The sequence below is a fragment of the Astatotilapia calliptera genome, chromosome 12 (genome assembly GCF_964374335.1).
Source record: "Astatotilapia calliptera chromosome 12, fAstCal68.1, whole genome shotgun sequence".
In the NCBI taxonomy this organism is placed as follows: domain Eukaryota; kingdom Metazoa; phylum Chordata; class Actinopteri; order Cichliformes; family Cichlidae; genus Astatotilapia; species Astatotilapia calliptera.
In genome coordinates this window covers 13,335,113-13,354,748 of record NC_137433.1, presented here as the reverse complement: position 1 = coordinate 13,354,748, position 19,636 = coordinate 13,335,113, and the positions used below count along the sequence as shown (strand labels likewise).

At 40.2% G+C, this 19,636-nt stretch overlaps 1 protein-coding gene across 1 annotated transcript; it reads right to left on the bottom strand.

Moving 5' to 3' along the window:
• Nucleotides 1–53: 53 nt before the first annotated feature.
• LOC113033009 (immediate early response gene 5-like protein) lies at nucleotides 54–1,894 on the bottom strand. The gene has a single exon (XM_026186245.2). The coding sequence runs from the start codon at nucleotides 1,007–1,009 to the stop codon at nucleotides 131–133; it is 879 nt and encodes a 292-aa protein (XP_026042030.1). The 5' UTR covers nucleotides 1,010–1,894; the 3' UTR covers nucleotides 54–130.
• Between the last annotated feature and the right edge of the window lie 17,742 nt (nucleotides 1,895–19,636).

Sequence of the window (19,636 nt, the reverse complement as noted above, 5' to 3'; positions counted from 1 at the left end):
ACCATTCTGTATAATTTCAGCACTGTTTTTGTATAAAAAGTCCAAGAGAGAACTGCAGTCGTGTCATGATTTATTTAAAAGCAGCAAAATAAAACGATACAAAGAAATTAAAAACACATAGTCATACATATCAAAATGCTTCGATTGCTCTGGTCCAGCCGCTGCCTGTTAACAGCGTGTGTTTTAAACAAATTGTTTGAGTGGCGAATATTTGCTCAAGGTCCGTTTGCTGCCAACTCACAAACTCAGATAGCCCACCTGAGCCCAGCACCGAGATCAGGTTGGAGATGTTTGTGCTGTCCAACTGGTCAGAGTCTGAATGTGAATCATCATCACTCCTCATTCTTTTACACGGCACTGGCGCAAAGTCTGGCAAATAAAACTCTGGATCAACGATATGATAACTTATGTCAATCTTTCGCTTTTTTGTGTAGCACTGCGCGCCCTGCGGCTGTTTGGGCTGCGCGCAACAGTCTGTGTGGAAGTATCCGTTCGTGACAGTAGTCACCACATGGGTGTCCAAGTCCAGGACAGTCTTTTGGTTGGCTTGCGTGTTCGGGATAGATAACTCCCAGGAGGATTTGTCCGCACAGCTCCAACAGGCGTCCGAAACCATGAGGTCAGAGTCACTCGGTGAATCCATTGCGCAGGCAGATGCGCCTTGGTGCGCCACCTCTGCAGGCTGACCGTTGGGCTGGTGCGCTCCGCAGTGCCAAGTGTCCGACTCAACCCCAGTAAAGTTGCAGTAGAAGTCATCAGCCAACTCCGTGAAGCTCCCCGTCCATTCGAGGTATTCTTGCCTTTCTCGGACTACGGTTACATCCTCGTACGGATTCGTCCTCTGCATCTGCGACAAGTTTTTGCTCATGTAGAACTGCCTGGCGTTTCTCAGTACGTACGTTACCAGTAAGTTCTTGTGGAGCTTGATGCCTCCTCTCTGCGTCCTGGAGCTTTGGATTTTCCTCAAAGAAATGGAGATCAGATTCTGTGCTTCAAATGCACACTCCATCCTCAGTCGGGCCACCCTTTCTTTGCTCTCGGTCTCTCAAATCGTTTGTTTCCAAACTGGTGAAATAGTGATGCCTTTAGTTGAGATTCCTATCAGATTCGTGTAGACTGTGTCCATAGCGCTCCATGTCTTCCCAGTAAGGGCATGGATTTGCAACTCTCATCTTTCCTTGCCACGCCCTCACGTACACATTGTCCAATGGGAGGGAGGAGGTGCTTCTGTTATACGCAAATATCACTACTAGCCTCATTCAAAATGCACGTAGGAGCAGGCAAGCTGTATTTCACTAAATATGATCTTTTTAAATCTCAGTGCAGACAAATAGGAGACTTTGGAGTCCGCACTAAAACAGAAAGCAATGGAAGGTGGAAGAACAAGCAGAGGCGAATGTAGCGGGGTAGTACAATAGAGTGAAATAGTGTAATGGGATGTAATTTATAAATATAACATGTACTAACATGTAATAACAAATAAGAAAAATATTAGATGATGTGGATGTAGAATATAAGTAGAGAGGATGAACATTAAAACAGGGTTAAGTTGCATTTTATAATATCAACATTATCTACTTTACTCAGTTTCTTGACTGTTCCAATCATGTATCTTATTATTTTCCAAAACAGTTTATTACTTTATCATTTTATATACTGAGGATTCTTTCTCTACTATATTGTTACATTTTATATTACAATGTGCTACCACAGTACAAGACTATACTATACTACATTTTATGGCTGCTTGATGGCAAAAATCACAATTACACTTAACAGGATCAAAGCCGAGATTATAATGATTGAATCTAAAAGATAAAAAACTGATTCTATTATTTATTTAATTGTCTTTTAAACAGTTATGAGAACTTAATTAAAAAAAAAAGCCCTAATTCCCCAAAATCAACTAAATAAATACATTTTAAGCAAATAATAAGGTGAACTAAAGAAGTTTGGGAGAGAACAATATCACTATATTATATGGTATATTGCAATATAATATGATATGACACTATAAAACATGGTACTATGCCACGTTATTCTACATTATACTATAGTAATCCAAAGTTAGGTCCAAAGATTGTTGGATAAAGATGCTATTTTTTTTTTAAATTTTACCTCTGTACACCACCATGATGAATTTTAAATTAAACAATCAAGATGCAGATTTTCAGCTTTGATTCCAGACGTTTAACAAAAGTATTACATTAACTGTTAAGGAATTAAAACCATTTTCATATATACATATATTTAGTCCCCCATTTTTAGATGTGCAAAAGTAAATCGACAAACCAAGATTTGTTTTAATACTTGGATGAAAATCATTTGCAATCAATGACTGCCCGAATCCTAGAACTCATGGATACACCCAAAATGCTGTGTTTCCTCCTTTGAGATGTTCTGCCAGGTCTTTACTGAAGCTGCCATCAGTTGCTACTTGTTTGTGGTTCTTTTTGACTTCAGTTTTATATTTAACAACTGAAAAGCATGCTCTACTGGGTCCGGATCAAGTGACTGACTTGCTCAGTGAAGTATATCCCATTTTTTTGTCTTGAGAAACTCTTTTGCAGTTTCCTTTGGCTCATTATGTGTGTGTTGTCTGATCAGTTTTTAAGCATTTAGTTGTACCCAGCAGTAAGTATAGCCCTGTACCCTTCAGAGTACTTCAGTACACTTCATAATACTACTTTTATAAGCAGTCTACTTCAATCAATAAACACTAGTTACTCGGTGCAATTGGCAGCCATGTCCATGGCATAATAATGCTTTTCCTAACCTTTCCACTTTCATATTTTTCTTTCCCCATCATTCTGGTACAAGTTAATCTTGGGTCATTTTTAAAATAACTTATTTTTTCCAGAACTGTGCAAGTTTTTTTTAAATGTCTTCTGGTAAAGTCTGCCCCTCTTGTTCTTGAGTGTAACCAGTGGTTTGCATCTTCTTGTAAATCCTTTGTATTCGTATTCACGAAGGTCTGCCTTGATTGTAGACACTGAGAATGAAACACTTACCTTCTCAAGACTATTCTCGATGAGGTTAGATGGTTGTAATTCTTAAACAGTTAATGTAAAATGTTTGTTAAATCCTTTGAATTAAAGTTGAAAATCGGTGTAGAGTATGGTTTCTCTCTATTTATGCTCTATAAAAATCACCTCTACAGCTTATCTATTTATTTATTTATTTTATTCTGACATTTTCCCCACTAGCATTTCACTCATATTGCCATTTAGCTATGTTACTGTATTGAGTTTACTTGTCTCATTTTTCCTGTGATTGTAACAAATAAAGCCCCTCTGCACATTTAGTTTGGCTGCTTTTTGTGTTGGTATATTAATTACAAATGTGCTCGGTGATTTTTTTTAAAGTACTTTCTTTGTTAGAGACTCACAGTTACAGTTACAGATATCCGATCTCCCAGTTTTCCCTAAAGCCACTTTTACTCTGTCTTTCAATACACTAGAATATGCTGCCCATAAGCTGTAGTTTACTGGATTATTCTTATTTCACATTAATATAATAAACCTATTATCTGTGCTCTGATTAAACCAAGGCACCTTAACAGTCTAGGATCTATGTTTTATATTCTATGTTACTTGATGATGATGAAAAGGTTGGGTATGGGAACATGACTATATTCTATGTAACAGTATGAAGAACGTAATGTAACCAAATTCAAGAATTATATAAATATGTTGTTACTTGTGTTACAAGTTTCTTCACTTATCTGTGCACATGGCAGAAAGAAAGAAAAGAAAGAAACAAATCATTTTTTTTGATTTGGTTTCAGTTTCTGTGCAGGAGGAGGGCCATGGGGGAGTGGTACAGCAATACAGGTTGTGATCAGTGGAGCTATGGACATTAATTTTATGTTTTTTTGCTCAAAAGGATGAAACCATGATGATAAAGTGGAAACTGCATTAAGGACATAAACAATCACATTATATTGCTTACAAAACTTCGGCTCTTTGCATGCATCTGCACAGACAGCATGCAAACACAAAGACAGCCAAGAAGCCAGATTGATATTAATGCTGAGTGCATGCTGACCCCAGCCCAGCAGCCAGAGCCTGATCTTCAACAGGTAACAAAAGCAGTGATGAGCAGTCCAGCTTGAAGTCTCTGTTTTTATCAGTTCATGTTTCTAAAATAGGACCACTCTCTTTGGGCTGTTTTTTACCTTTTCTTTCTGTTGTTACCTTTTTGATGAAACATAAGCCTAAAAGAAAGATGTTATGTCTGTCCTCGTTAGGGTAGGGGTTTGTGTTGGTGTGTGGGACTGGAGCCTCGGGTTTAAGCTGTAAACTGACTATGTCATTATGAGACATTTATGTGACCTTTCACGGAGTAATGAGAAAGTCTTGTAACGAGCAGTCTAACTACTTTAATTAAATTTTTTTTAAAGTAACGTGTAATACGTTACTTTTGCTTCCGCTTCCAAAGGGTCTGCTCCATTTTTTCCTCCTGCCACATCTCTGCCACTTGAGCTTTTTTTTGCCATTCTGTTGTGATACTAGATCCCACCTGCAAATAATTTCAGTGATATGGATGGGTGGCTCCTTCAAGTCTAAGCCCCATCTAACACTACCAGTCTTGCTTTGTTTTAATCAGGTCACTCATTCCCTTCACAGTCTTATAGATTTCAGTGCCAAGTAAACTTAATGCACATAGAAGTAGCCAAACAACTAGCTGTCCCATTCATTCCACTGCAACCTCCCATTCCTGCCACTGCTCTCAATAAACAAGTTTTTGCTCTGATCACTCATGAGACAGAACCAGTCCACTCAATCTAATCCGGTAATCATTTGAAGACTCTCTCATTCTACATTTTTGATTCCCCAGAGACCCCTCTGATCCTTGGTTATCCATGGCTAAAGAAACACAAGCCCCATATAGACTGGTCTGGTGATAAGATCGCAAGCTTTTCTGTCTTGCCAACTGCCTAAAATCGCTACTACCTTCCGGTTCACACAAACCTCCCTCACCAATCTTCCACCCCCCATATCTGTCCTCCAACCCTAAAGAGTACCACAACCTCCAAGAAGTTTTTAATAAAGACAAAGCCTTGTCGCTTCCCTCTCTCAGGCCCTACGATTGTGCCACTGACCTTCTCCCCGGGGCTCTGTTACCCTCTAGCTGCCTCAACAACCTGTCTCAGCGAGGCAATGGAAAAATATATTTGTGCGTCATTGGCTGCCGGCATCATCCATCCTTCCTCCTCCCCAGTAGGTGCTGACTTCTTCTTCATTGCCAAGAAAAGTAAGACGCCTGCATTTATTATAGGGGATTAAACAACATTACAGTTAAAAACAAGTGTCCATTACCACTCATCAACTCCGCTTTTGAACGCATCCACAGGGCCACTATTTTCGCCAAACTAGACCTCTGAAACACTTATCACCTCGTTCATATGAGGGAAGAGGATACATGAAAGACTGCATTTAATATGCCATTGGGATATTTTGAGTACTTGGCGATGCATTTGTAAATGATGTGTTGAGGTATTTTTTTGAACATTTTTGTCTTTGTATATTTAAATGATGTTTTTTATTTCTTCCATGTCCCTTGAGGAATATCAGATCCATGTTCATAGTATCCTACAACGTCTCCTGGAGAACTGCCTGTACGTCGTGGCAGAGAAATGTGAGTTTCACTCTTCCTTGATCTCTTTTCCGGGTTATATTTTGGCAGGAGGACAGACCCCTGAAGGTGCGGGCGGGAAAAAAAAGTCCCACTCCCACATCTCTAAACCATCTTCAGCGTTTTCTACTTCTACCGCCATTTTATCAGGAACTACAGTCTGGTAGCCACAGCTCTTACTCATCTTGGTCCCCAGAAGCTGAGGCAGCGGACTTCCGGTTTTGGCGCGGTAGCAAATGGCTGCCTGAAAGTTTCGGCTCCCCGCCGGGTGGAAATAATCCCCTTGGAAGATTATTCAGACACAAAGAACAGTACCTAAACTTGACATGGATGGGGATAAACAAAAAAAGCCTAAAGGCAAACCAAGCTCGGGACGGGAAAAGGGAGAGTTAGCCGAGGAAACTCGCAGCGGAGAGGTGAATAATGGCGAAGCTAGTCCCTCCATGCTAGCTATCTACGATGAGATCCGGGCTCTGAGATCGGGCCTTAAAAGTGAAATGAGTGAGTTTCGACTTTCTTTCCACAATGATATGAAAAAGGAACTGAATGAGTTTAAAGGAGAAATTAACAAGAAACTTCAAGAAACTACAAAGGAGCTAGCGGCTACCACGGCAAGGGTAGAGGAGGCAGAACAGAGGATAGCCGAGATTGAAGAATGGGACACGGAGGTTAAGGAGGCACTCGCACTCATGATGGAGAGCCAGGAGACCCTGAGAGCAAAGCTGACCGAACTAGAAGCACGCTCACGCCGGAATAATCTCTGCATACATGGAGTACCGGAGGGATCAGAGGGCCCGGATCTGATAGAGTTTGTAACGAAGCTGATAAGGGCTCAAATCGGCCCGCCGGTTGCGGAAACAAACCTCGGAATCCAGCGCTGCCACCGGGCGCTCGCCCCAAAGCCCCAAGAAGGCGCTCCGCCTAGATCACTGGTGCTGTGCTTTCTGGAGTACAGAATAAAAGAGATGGTACTGCATTCAGCGTGGAGAAAGAAGGATGTCCGCTATGACAGGAAAAGGCTTTACTTTGATCAAGATTACCCCCCAGACATCCTTAGGAAAAGAAAGGCGTACGTGGGGATCCTGAGAGTGCTCGAAGCCAAGGGACTCTGCTTCCAAATGCCAGATCCAGCGAAGCTGAGGGTGTTTTTCGATAGCGGCACCAAACTCTACGAGAACGCGACAGAGGCAGCCGAAGACCTGAAGAAGAGAGGATTCTTCCTGGATGAAATCAAGGAACCAGGCCCCATGGCGCCGAAACAGCAGAGACCAGCAACGTGGGAGAGGGCCGGCGCAGATCGCAGCAGAAAGGCGGTGGATCGGCGGAGGATAAGAGAGAAACTACGGAGCTTCCACCGGGCCCCTCCGGGAACATCCGACTCCTGCGAGTGAAAACAAGAGGGTCTCCACATCCCCTCTGGAGCTTTGCAGTGAGGTATCCTGCTCTCATGCAGAGAGGAGGTTGAAATATTACTCCTCAGCAAATCTACCAATAACTCGAAATCTCTTCTGCACATGACAGTTTAAGCTGAACTCTATATCTAAGAGTTTCTACCAGTTCATCTCGTATCCCATATATGACGCTAACTACAGTGATTATTTTACTTTTATTATTATCTGGGTTGAATATATTCAGGCTTTTGGATGTTCAAATCACATCTGTAGCTCTGCTCTCCGCATATCCTGTGAAGAGTCTTTTTTTGTAGTTACTCCCTAAGCTTGTTAAAGAAGGAACTTTGTACCGGTTGGGCAATTCGGACGTAATAAAACAATGATACTGGTGCTGGGTATTTTCCCTGACACTGGAGGGAGGCCCTCGTCTGGACCGAGGATTTCCTCTCAACTCGAGGCTCCACCTGAACTTCGGACTTGGAAGTCTTTGATTTTGTTTTTTGGGATTACTTGTTTGTTGTTCTTGTTTATGTTCTGGTCGGCATGGGTGATGTTGCACAAGGGACCACAGCCTGAAAAAGTCGTATGCATCACCCGGAAAGTAAAATAATCACGTTGAACGTAAATGGGCTACATAATCCGATTAAAAGGGGCAAAATAATAGCCAAAATGAAACGTGAGAATCTGCATGTAATTTTTTGGCAGGAGACACATTTATCTTCTTTAGAACATGAAAAATTGAAAAAACTTGGATTCCAGCATACCTACTACTTGTCTCATAAATCAGGCCGCAAAAGAGGAGTAGCCATATTGATCCCCAATGCTGTTAATTTTGAATTGTATTCAGAGATAAAGGACAAAGACGGGAGGTTCGTTTTGGTAAAGGGTAAATTAGAAGAGGAGGAAGTAACATTATTTAATGTATATGCCCCGCCAGGAAGCACCAAATCCTTCTATAAGAAGCTACTTGATTTAGCGGTCTTGGAAACACGGGGAGTTTTGATTTTTGGTGGAGACCTTAATGTTCAACTCCAGCCAAAACTAGACTCATCCAACCACCGGCAAAAGAAAAATTCAAATGCTATCATGGTCCAACACATGCTTACAGAATTGGGTCTGATTGATGTGTGGAGAGCCTCTCATCCAGGGGATAAACAGTTTACCTGTTACTCTGCGTGCCATTCAGTATATACTCGTATTGACTATTTTTTTATGTACAAATCAGACTGGCATAAGGTCGAGGAATGTAAAATTGGGGTCAGAGATTTATCTGTTCATTCAGGTGTGTATCTAACCCTGCGCTGCGCTAAACAGCGGACAAATACACTTTGGAGACTCAATACCAGTATTCTGAATGAGAAATCAGCACAAACACAAATCCAGCAGGAATTTGAAACTTATCTACTAAATAATGACAATGGCGAGGTATCTCCAAATACTCTATGGGACGCAGCAAAAGTTGTCATTAGAGGTAAGATTATTGCCCTCACAGCACACAGGAAAAAAGAAAAGCAGAAAAGACTTGAGAAGCTACAGGGGGAGTTGAAATCGTTAGAGTCTAGACATATTGCCCAAAAAGACCCCCAGATATTGGTGAGGATGAACAAAATTAAACAAGATTTAAACAGCATTTACGACGAGGAAATTGAAAAAAAGCTCAAATTTACAAAACAAAAGTATTATGAGACGGGACCTAGGGCGCTGAAACTTCTGTCGTGGAGGCTGCGAAAACAACAGGAAAAGAATAGAATTCATAAAATCAGGAACCCTGAGTCACAAATTATTTGCAGTAAACAGGAGGACATTCAACGGGCATTTGAACAGTATTACAAAGACCTATATACCCAACCTCCCCTAGTAGAGAATACAATGATGGAAGCCTTTCTAAACTCATTAGACCTACCATCTATAGGAGAATTGCAGGATAAAAAACTCATGGCTGAGATAACTGCTGAAGAGCTGCATAAAGCCATTTCCAGGCTGAAGGCGAATAAGGCACCGGGCACAGACGGTTATCTGTCCGAATGGTATAAAGCATTTAGGACACAACTAACACCAGTGCTGCTTAATTGCTTTAATCATACACTAAGAACAGGAGTAGCCCCACAATCTTGGAGAGAAGCAGTTATCTCAATTATCCCAAAAGACGGCAAAGATAAAAAAGAATGCAGCTCGTACATGCCAATCTCTATCCTTAACGTGGACTATAAATTATTTGCTTCAATATTAGCTAAGAGACTGGAATCAATTATCCCGGAGCTGATAGACTTAGATCAGACAGGCTTTGTCTCAAATAGACAGACCCAGGACAACCTGAGGAGAACGCTACAAGTGATGGATCATATAACATCAGGAAATATTAGTGCAATGTTGGTCAGCCTAGACGCCGAAAAGGCATTCGACTCGGCGGGTTGGGAATATCTATTTAGGGTACTAGCAAGATTCGGATTCAAAGATGGCTTCATTTAATGTATCGAAGCACTGTATCACTCCCCAACAGCCAGGATCAGGATTAATGGGCACCTGTCTCAAAATATTGCTTTGAAGCGAGGGACACGCCAGGGCTGTCCCTTGAGCCCGTCCCTGTTTGCCTTGTACATTGAGCCTTTGGCTCAGGCTATTAGAGAAAACTCTGAAATACAAGGAATAATGATCAGGGGTGAAGAACACAAGACTTGTATGTTCGCAGATGATGTTCTTTTTATTACAAATCCTGAATCTAGTTTGTTCCAATTGATGACCTTACTAAAAGCCTACAATCACTACTCTGGCTATAAACTAAATATTCAAAAAACTCAATCCCTTACGTTCAATTATACACCTCGACCGGAAACTGTAAAGAAATTTAACTTCAAATGGGACTCTCCCACAATAAAATACTTGGGAGTAAACCTAATGAAAGACATGTCTAGACTCTATGAAATTAATTATTGCCCCCTCAACAAAGAGATCAAATCTGACCTAACTCGGTGGTCTCTCTCCTCCCATTGGATATGAGTAATAGAATAGAAATAATTAAAATGAACGTTCTGCCTCGAATCCTCTATCTCTTCCAGTCACTACCCCTGGAGATACCCCAAAAACAATTTGACGAGTGGGACAGATGGATCTCACGGTTCATCTGGAACGGCAGATGACCGAGGGTCCAGTACAAAACGCTGCAACTAAAAAAAGAGAAGGGAGGGAGAGCTTTGCCGTGCTTACAAGATTACTACTACGCCGCACAACTGAAGCCCCTGGTAAACTGGTGCTCCCCAAACTTTGAAGCTAAATGGAAAAATATGGAAATTACACAATTAGACTTCCCACTACAGTCACTTTTAGGAAATAAGAACCAAGCTGAAAAATTTTACAAAGATTTGAACCATTTGACCCGGTTCACCCTGAAACTATGGTTCAGGGTAGTGGGGAAACTACAAATAGAAAAACAGGCTAGGACCTTGAATTGGATAGCTTATGACCCGGAGTTTGTGCCTGCCAGGCTGGATGGGACCTTTAAACAGTGGTCTCAGAGAGGAATTACTTCTTTTTGTTCACTAGCAACAAATGGGGGATTCCAAAGCTATGAAACCATCTCAGATACATATGGACTGGCAAAGCATGACTTCTTTAGATACTTGCAGGTTAGAGACTATTACAACAAGACGTTACTAATCAGAGATGAAAACGAATACGACCTAATTCATATCTTCCAAGAGGCATACAAGAGAAAGGACTCTAAAAAGATGGTCTCAAAAATATACGGTAGTATACAAGCCTCTAAAAATCACTCTACGTTGTACATTAAGCAGAAATGGGAGAGGGAATCAGGCTCACTAATTTCAGAGGACAGCTGGTGGGGAATATGTGACTCTCAGGCTACCACTGCAAATTCAAGGTCCTTAAGAGAGTTTGGTTGGAAGAATGTAGTGAGATTCTTTATCACTCCTAAACTCACAGCTCGGCAAACAGGCTCACAGAGCCAGGGCCTATGTTGGAGAGGTTGTCTTCTGGGCCTGCCCAAGGACCCAGCCATATTGGGGGGAGGTGGCCCTTGAGATATACAAAATAATTGGGATTAAAATAGTCTATTCATTTGATACGTTGTATCTTGGCAAATTGCCTACGGCACTCCCACATAAAGATAATTATTTATTGAAAATACTTTTGGCTGGCTGCAGGAAGGCCATAACCCGAAGATGGCAAAAGGCAGACCCTCCAACTAGGGCCCAATGGCGTGGGATAGTGGAAGAAATTTTTGGAATGGAAAGACTTACCTTTGCCCTTAGACTCGAGCTTGAGAAATTCAAGAAGCTCTGGGAAAAATGGGTTGTGTACTCCCTTTGTACTGAATAATTGAATATTACCATGATGTAAGAAGATGCTATTACTGGAATTGTGTATGTCTCCTATGCTGACCGTAAGTTTTGTATTCTCATACTGTAAACTGACAAATAAAAAGTTATAAAAAAAAAGAAAGAAGCTGAGGCAGCTTTGTCAAACCGAAACAACTCTTCAGCTCTTCTGTACCCGTCCTTGTCCACCCAGATATTGTGAAGCAGTTTATTGTGAAAGTGGATGTCTGTGATTCAGTTCCTGGGGCTGTGCTCGCTCAGCAGTCTGGACCTCAAGGTAAGCTGCAGCCTTGTGCTTTTTTCTCTCACTGACTAACACCCCCAGAACAAAATTATGATGTGCGGGATTATGAGTTACTCACTGTCAAGTTAGCCTTAGAGGAATTGTCACGTTGGCTAGGAGGAACCGAATAACCGTTTATTATTTGGACCAACCACAACTTACCCTAAAGCCACCAAGAGGCTCAATGCTCACCAGGCTCATTGGTCTTTGTTTTCTGGCCGCTTCAATTTCTTCATTTCTTATCATCCAGGTTCCAGAAATATAAAATCCACTGATTCTCTTCCAACAACAACCAGATTCTCTTCCAATTCTCTTCCAACACCGACCAGTCAGAACCTGAGAACATCCTCCCATCACCATGTAGACTGGGCTCCCTCACCCGGGGAATCAAGGAGACAATTCACCAGGCTCTTCTGGATGAACCAGACCTGGTTTCCAGCACTCCCAATAGACACTATGTTTCCAGTCTGCCCGATCCGCCATCATTAATTGGATCAACGACCCTCTGGCCTTCTTCAACCATTAGCCATCCCTTGGATTGGCAGCATCACAATGCTGACCACTGCCAGATGCCTGCTTCCAGGTATGAACCCAGACAGAAGGCATGGTTCACCACATACTCCCGTCTCACCATTGTTTATTCTTGTGTTTACAATAAAACTTGTGAAAACCTTACGCTGCTGCCACATACTTTTTCCTCGGTTCTCAGGAGGATATAACAGGAGAGTTAAAGACCCAAAAAGCTCATGTCATGGGCTTTCTTGCTTCCGCTTGCAAAGACCATAAAACGGTTTAAAAAAGAAGAAGCAATGCAACATGATTAAAATACAAATGAAGTAGAATACAAATACACATAAAGTGTCTGATCATTACCAAATCAGTGGCTAATATGAAACCAAATATATAATAATTTATGTAAGGTACTGCCATTTCATTTTTATTTATTTTCTTTAAAGTGGAACAGAAATCTGGGGTTAGGGACTCTTTATACTTTGACACTGTCACCAGTGTTATAAACAATTTTTTGTAACCCCAAATCCATGCAGAGAGGTGGCAAACGTAACATGTATAACCATTAATAATATTTCTATGTGCAAAATGGGGATAATTGTTTATGAAAAAAGACACGTGAATCAAACTCGGTATTGTAAAATACAACATAATACTCTTCTGTTAAACTACATTCCTGAGCCTGCACACGTGCCAATTTGCACTTTACAGTATTAACAGAGCATGATACCCATAATAGTGACTGTCATCCCGATCCACCTATTTGGCAGGAAATCAAAGTCACATCCAGGTGTTGATGTAAGCCATCTGTGTCTATGTGTACATACAAACAGATGTGGGGCACAGATGTCAGATAATTTCTCCACAAAGAGCTTTTAGACACATGAGAGTTCATTCACACTAGATCTGCTGTTAGAGGCAATCCTAATAATATAACCGTTAGTGTCAGACTGTACATTCATAATTTACTGAGAGCAAAGCCACTCTAAATCCACGGTGTATCTAGTCACACTAAGTTGGCTTTTAAAGAATTGTATTAGCTCAAGCACAGCATAGTAACCCAAATGTACCCAGTTCACATATCTTCGTTATTTATTCTGTTAAGTTGAATTACTGCAAGTAGAGAAATTTCTTGAATTAAATTCAAGGAATGCCACTGATAAAAGTTCACTGAGCAATTGGGTTCAATTATTGTTCTTTCAGTTCTGACCATAATAATTATTATTGTTATATTTGCCATAATCAGACAGCCACAAAGTATAATAAAGTATAGCTTTAGGGAATATATGGTGACTGTGGCTCAGGAGGTAGAGAAGGTCATCTAGTCATAAGAAGGCTGGTGGTTTGATTCTTGGCTGGTCCAGTCAGCATGCCAAAGTATCCTTGGGCAGGATGCAGAACTCCAAGATGCTTCCGATGTGTGCATTGGAGTGTGAATGCAAGACAGAAAGCACTTAGATGCAGAAAAGAAATTAAATGGGTCAATTTACCAAATTTACAATATACAGTTAGCTCCATGAGGTTTCCCCACATTGGAATTTAAATCAAACAATCAATATGTGACTAAAGTACAGACTTTCCATTAATTTAAGGGCTTAAACAAAAATTTGGCATAAACTGATTAGAAATTGCAGCTATCAGTGTAGACAATCCCTCAGTCTGAGAGGCTGAAAAGAAACTGGATAATTGACTGACAGTTTCATGGTCCCTTGTTATTTCATGACAAATAAAGCAAATATAATATTTGAAGATAATTCAGAGTTTGTATTTCATAGCTTTGCAGTGAAGGTAAAACTTAAGAAGTGTTCAAATAACCAATCTAGTACATTCTTAAAAAAGAAGGAATGCACTGGAAAGCTCAGCAACACCAAAAGTCCGGAAAGACCACAGAAGACATTGAAAGTGCATGATGACAGACTTATGTCCACACTTTAGAAAGACAACTTTTCATCAGTTAACCAAGTCAAGAACACTCAGTGCTTATATTTAAACTTCTGTTTGTTTTTGCAATTACCTTTGAGCCTTAAATAAGGGACTGTTTTTAAAAATAGGCATAATTGCTAAGCAGTTAATGCTAAGTTTTTGTAAAACCCTTTGAATTAAAGCTGAAACGCTGCACTTCAATCACATTTAATTGTCTGAATTAAAATCCATTGTGGCAGGGTCCAAAGGCAAAACTGTAAAACGTCTGTCTTCTGTGTCTTTGTCCAACATTTTTATATGTATACGTTATATGTTATATGTACAATATAGGCATAGTGATATTGGAACTAACTGCAGAATATAACTACATAATTTATAAATCAGATCCCATAGTTGATAAAATGTCATTGCTATGCAGTAGGATAAATAGTTGAAAACTGAGCTACCGAATTTCATTCAAAAGTGTGAAAGAGAAGGCACACATTTATGTTTGGAAATTTTTAATCAAAGTAAATATTCCTGGACATTTTCAAACAATTTCTAGTGAAATTGTGAGTCTCTTTTATTTATCAGCAGTTGTTACTTCATACAGCTACAGTTTGACTACCACTGAGACCAAAAGATAGATATGAGTTCATCTTGTTTTTACAAAATAATTCGTAATTGGGATTTAAATTACACTGATGCTTTAGCAGCCTAAAGTTATTGAATAAATATGTAAAATCCGTGCAGATGTAACAGAGTCATAAATCACATTGTTATAATTACACAAAATGTGTTCCCAAACTACTCCTTTTATACCTGACTTTTAGGACCTCCAAGCCTGTAGTTGTGTTCATTATCAGTTAGAGCCCCTCCTCATTCTTTTCTTCTTCTTCTTTGGTGCAATACTATAAATACAGTGTACCCCTTTTGCCTCTCCCCTTTTCCTACAATTCCCCTGTGGGAGAGGTGGGTGTCATTTCTTTCCAACACCCTGAAACACACATAATTCATATTTAGCCACCCTGATGTTTATGATTGCGATGTTAGTTCAGTTATTGTCATTATTAAGCCTGTTTTTGTAAGATGTTATAAGTGTGTAGTATGTGTGTATCATAAATGTGTTTTAGGCGCCATAAATGCTAGCATGAATATATACTCCTTGCTAGCTTGGGAGCTGTGGTGGGTTGAGCTAACCCTCTTCCCCACTGTTTGTATTTGGTCTAGGAGCTGGAGTGGGCAAATTATTTACTTGGAGGTCTTTCTTTCTTTTACCTTTTTTATCAGGTATGTCGGATTTCATGTTCATGTTCTCCCCGTGTTTGCGTGGGTTCTCTCCGGGTACTCCGGCTTCCTCCCACCGTCCAAAGACATGCAGCTTGTGGGGATAGGTTAATTGGATAATCCAAATTGTCACTAGGTGTGAATGTGCGAATGAATGTGAGTGTGAATGGTTGTTTGTCCCTGTGTGTTGGCCCTGGGACAGACTGGCGACCTGTCCAGGGTGTACCCCGCCTCTCGCCCTATGACAGCTGGGATAGGCTCCAGCGCCCCCCGCAACCCTGAAAAGGATAAGCGGTAGCAAATGGATGGATGGATGGATGGATGTCGGATTTCATGTTGTTGTTTTTGTTTTATCTTATGTCAAATATGTTACGTGTAAATGCATATTTTATGTTTAATGTAAAAATATATGCCAGCCCTTTTCCTACAATTCCCCTGTGGGAGAGGAGCTGGAGTGGGCAAATTATTTACTTGGAGGTCTTTCTTTCTTTTACCTTTTTTATCAGACACAACGCAGAATCACACCGGTTACACAGATACTTTGAACATTGATTTTTTTTGTTTGGACATGTAACATTAACAATCTGATATTTTTATTCCAGATTTCCCCTTAATGTTGACAAAGTACTAGAAACACTGGCTATACAGTGTCAGGTAACACAGACACACTACGAATTACCGCTTGGAAAGCTCACAGAGCTGAGTTGACATGAATACAGTAAACATAAACAAACCTTTAAAAGTAAGGAAAACCAAAGTTTAAAAAGTGCTGTAAGCATTACTTCCAGCTTTCAATTAGACAAGCATTTTTGTGTGTTTCCAGTTAATACTTAAAAAAATAACTAATAATGCATTATTATAGTGCACACTTTAAGTGATAAATCTTAAATAATATTCAGTATGTTCCTGAATGAAGTAGTAAACCTCACTCAAACATTTTGTTGACGGGCCCTTCTGATGTTAGGGTTATATGGATTCATTTAATTTTTCACTTCAAGATTCTACCAAAAACAATACGCTATAATCAGGAAAGTGAAAAGAAATTGCTTGATATTCTTGCAAATTTATTAAAAGTGAAAAACAGAAATATAACATGTACACAAGTATTTACTGCCTTTGCCATGAAACTTAAAATTGAGCTGTTTCCTGTTTTAAATGATAAATTGTCAGGTGTTTGATTGGAGTTCACCAGGCACCACACATCTCCTGGCCAATGCCATCCCTACAGAAATGGTGGTGGTAGCATCATGCTATGCTTTAGGAACTGGGAGTCAAGTCAGGGTTGAGGGATGAACGCAGCAATGTACAGGGACATCAGAGCGCTCCGGACCTCGGACTGGGAAGAAGCTTCATCTACCAGCAGGACAATGACCCTGAGGACACAGCCAAGACATCCAAGGAGTGGCTTTGGGACCACTATGTTTATGTGCTTGAGTGGCCCAGCCAGAGCCCAGACTTGAACCCAACTGAACATCTCTGGCGAGATCTGAAAATGGCTGCGCACCGACGAAGAAACTGACCCAAAATAGGTGTTGCAAGCTTGTAGCATTATACTCAAAAAGACTCGAGACTGTAATTGTCCCCAAAGCTGCTTCAAAGTAATTAGCAAACATCTTTGAATTGTCATGTACACGTCATATTTTTTATCGTTATTAAATTTGCAAACTTTTTCCACTTTGTCATTAAGGGGATATTGTGTGTAGAATTTTGAGGTGAAAAATAAATTTAGTCCATTTTTGAATAAGGCTATAATATGGAACAAGTGAAGCACTGCAAACACACAGAAGATGGAAGTTCTTGGTGAAATTGTTATGGCTTAATTCTCTATTCTCTTAAAAGATTATTTTAAATTTCACAAACTGTGGACTCCACGCCCCACACATACCTAATCTTAAAATGAGACAGATATAGGAGTGAGCTTAAAGTGCTTTGCTTATCGATAAACAGTTAGTTGTTGAGTTGGGCTCAAACAGAAAAGAATCACTAGTAAACAAAGAGAATTCACTCTGTCCTCAGTGCTTCTTCTTAAACTCTAAGCTGAGATGTGCAGCTCTGTAGAAGATGCACACAATTACTTCAGAGGCGGGGTGCTTTATTTACATATGCAATATGCATAAGCAAGGTTACTGTGAGGGTGAAATAACCGCGAGATAGAGGGAGGGAAACGAGGAGGGGTTTTGTGTGTGTGTGCACTTGCTTGTGTGGGGTGGTGATGGAGAGAAGGTGTGTGGGGTAAGGGGGGGGGGAGGCAGAAAATTGGTGTTATCAATATTTAACCAAGCCTTCCAGCATATTTATGGCAGACAATAGAGCAGACATGCAACTGTCTCATATGAGTGGAAGTATATTTATTACAGACTGAAATAGAGGCTGTAAATAGGATGTTCATTGATATAAATCCTTTGCCACACTTTTGTGAAACCAACGAGGATCCCATCACTTGGTACACAAGGCTTACAGTAGATTTTTACTAAAACTATTAATGCACTACTGTGAAAAAGTATTTGCGCCCTTCCTAATTTATTTTTTTGTTATGTTTCAGACCATAAAACATATCTAAATATTAGTCAAAGAAAGCCGGTGTAGATATAAAATCTAGTTTTTAAATGGTGATGTCATTCATTGAAGAATAAAAGTTATCCAAACCTAGCTGGCCTTATCTGAAAAAGGAATTGCCCCCTAAATCTAATAACTGGTTCTGCAACCACTGACAGCAAGAATTGCAACCAAGCTTGGCAATGAGTCTTTCACATTGCTGTGGAGGAATTTTAGCAAATTTCCTTTGCAGAATTGTTTCAATTCAGACACATTAGAGGGTTTTCAAGCAAGAACAACAATGTTTAAGGTTATGCCTAAGGTAATGTTTAAGGTTAAAGCATCTTAATTGGATTTAAGTCGTTTTGAGCCATTCAGAGGTGGACTTGCTGGTGTGTTTTGGATCATTGTCCTGCTGCATAACCCCAAGTGTGCTTAAGCTTCAGGGCATGAACTGAAGGCTCGACCTTCTCTAGTAAAGAGCAGAATTCATGGTTCCATCAATAATGGCAAGGCATCGAGATCCTGGAGCAGCAAAGCAGCTTCAGTCCATCACACTACCACTTACATGGTGTGGTAGTTTTTCTCCAGATGTAACAGGATTCAAACCCTCCAAAAAGTTCAACTTGTGTTTCATCAGTCCAGAGAATATTTTCCCCAAAGTCTCGAGGATCATCAAGATGTTTTTTGGCAAATGTAAGACGAGCCTTTGTGGGGGTTTTGGTCAGCAGTGCTTTCACATAGCAGCTCTCCCATTGATGCCATTTTTGCTCAGTTTTCTTTCTTATTATTCAACTCTGACCTTAACCAGGACAAGTGAGGTTTGTAATTCTTTAGATGCTGTTCTGTGTCCTGTTGTGACCTCCTGGATGAGTCGATGCACTCTTTGAGTTCTTTTGGTAGCCCTGCAACTCTTGGGAACCACTGTTCCAAGTTTTCTCCATTTGTGTATAATGGGTCTCTCCACAGTTGACTAGAGTCCAAAAGCCTTAGAAATGGCTTCACAACCGTTTCCAGACTGATAGATGTCACTGACTTTGTTTCTCAGGGGTTTTTTTAGATCATGGTATGATGATTGCTTTTTGAGATCTTTTAGCCTGCTTCACTTTGTCAGACTGATTTTATTTCAGTGATTTCTTGATTCAGCAGGTCTGGCAGTAATCAGGCGTCGGTGTGGCTAGCTTTAAAGAAAAAGTGGTTAATTGCAGTTAATTTATGATTTAAGGGGAGTAGCTACTTTTTCACTTAGGCTCAGATGGTTTTAGATAACTTAATCCTTAATCCATCATTTAAAAACTGCATCTGTATTTCTTTGGGTTATCTTTGTCTAATATTAAAACATGTAAGAGTGACAAATATTGCAAAAAAAAAAAAAATCAATAACTAATTGCACATCGTGATTATCAAATGCAATACAAATATTCATTAGGGAGTTTCTTTCTACATGTGGCAAACAGATGTATGTAATTCAATCAGTTTGAGGGAGAAAAAAGTTCTAAAAAAGCTATGAAAAGAGGGAGAAGAAATAAAATGTCTGGAGCTCTTTTTTTTTCACAGACCCATGGCCTCTCAGAAAATGTTTCCATGTGTTGTGTCTGAGCACACTGAGAGCAAAGAAGGAAAACATTCTCTCCTCCAAACCACATGCAACAGATTCTTTCTGAAGCCAAATAAATCAACCCTTCGCTTCAGATCATGTGACACTTTTTGTGCTTTGTGTTATTCCCAACATATCCTGTTTCACCCCCCCACCCCCA

Coding starts and splice junctions, on each gene's coding strand:
- LOC113033009 (XM_026186245.2), bottom strand. CDS start 1,009: ATGGAGTGTGCATTTGAAGCACAGAATCTGATCTCCATTTCTTTGAGG.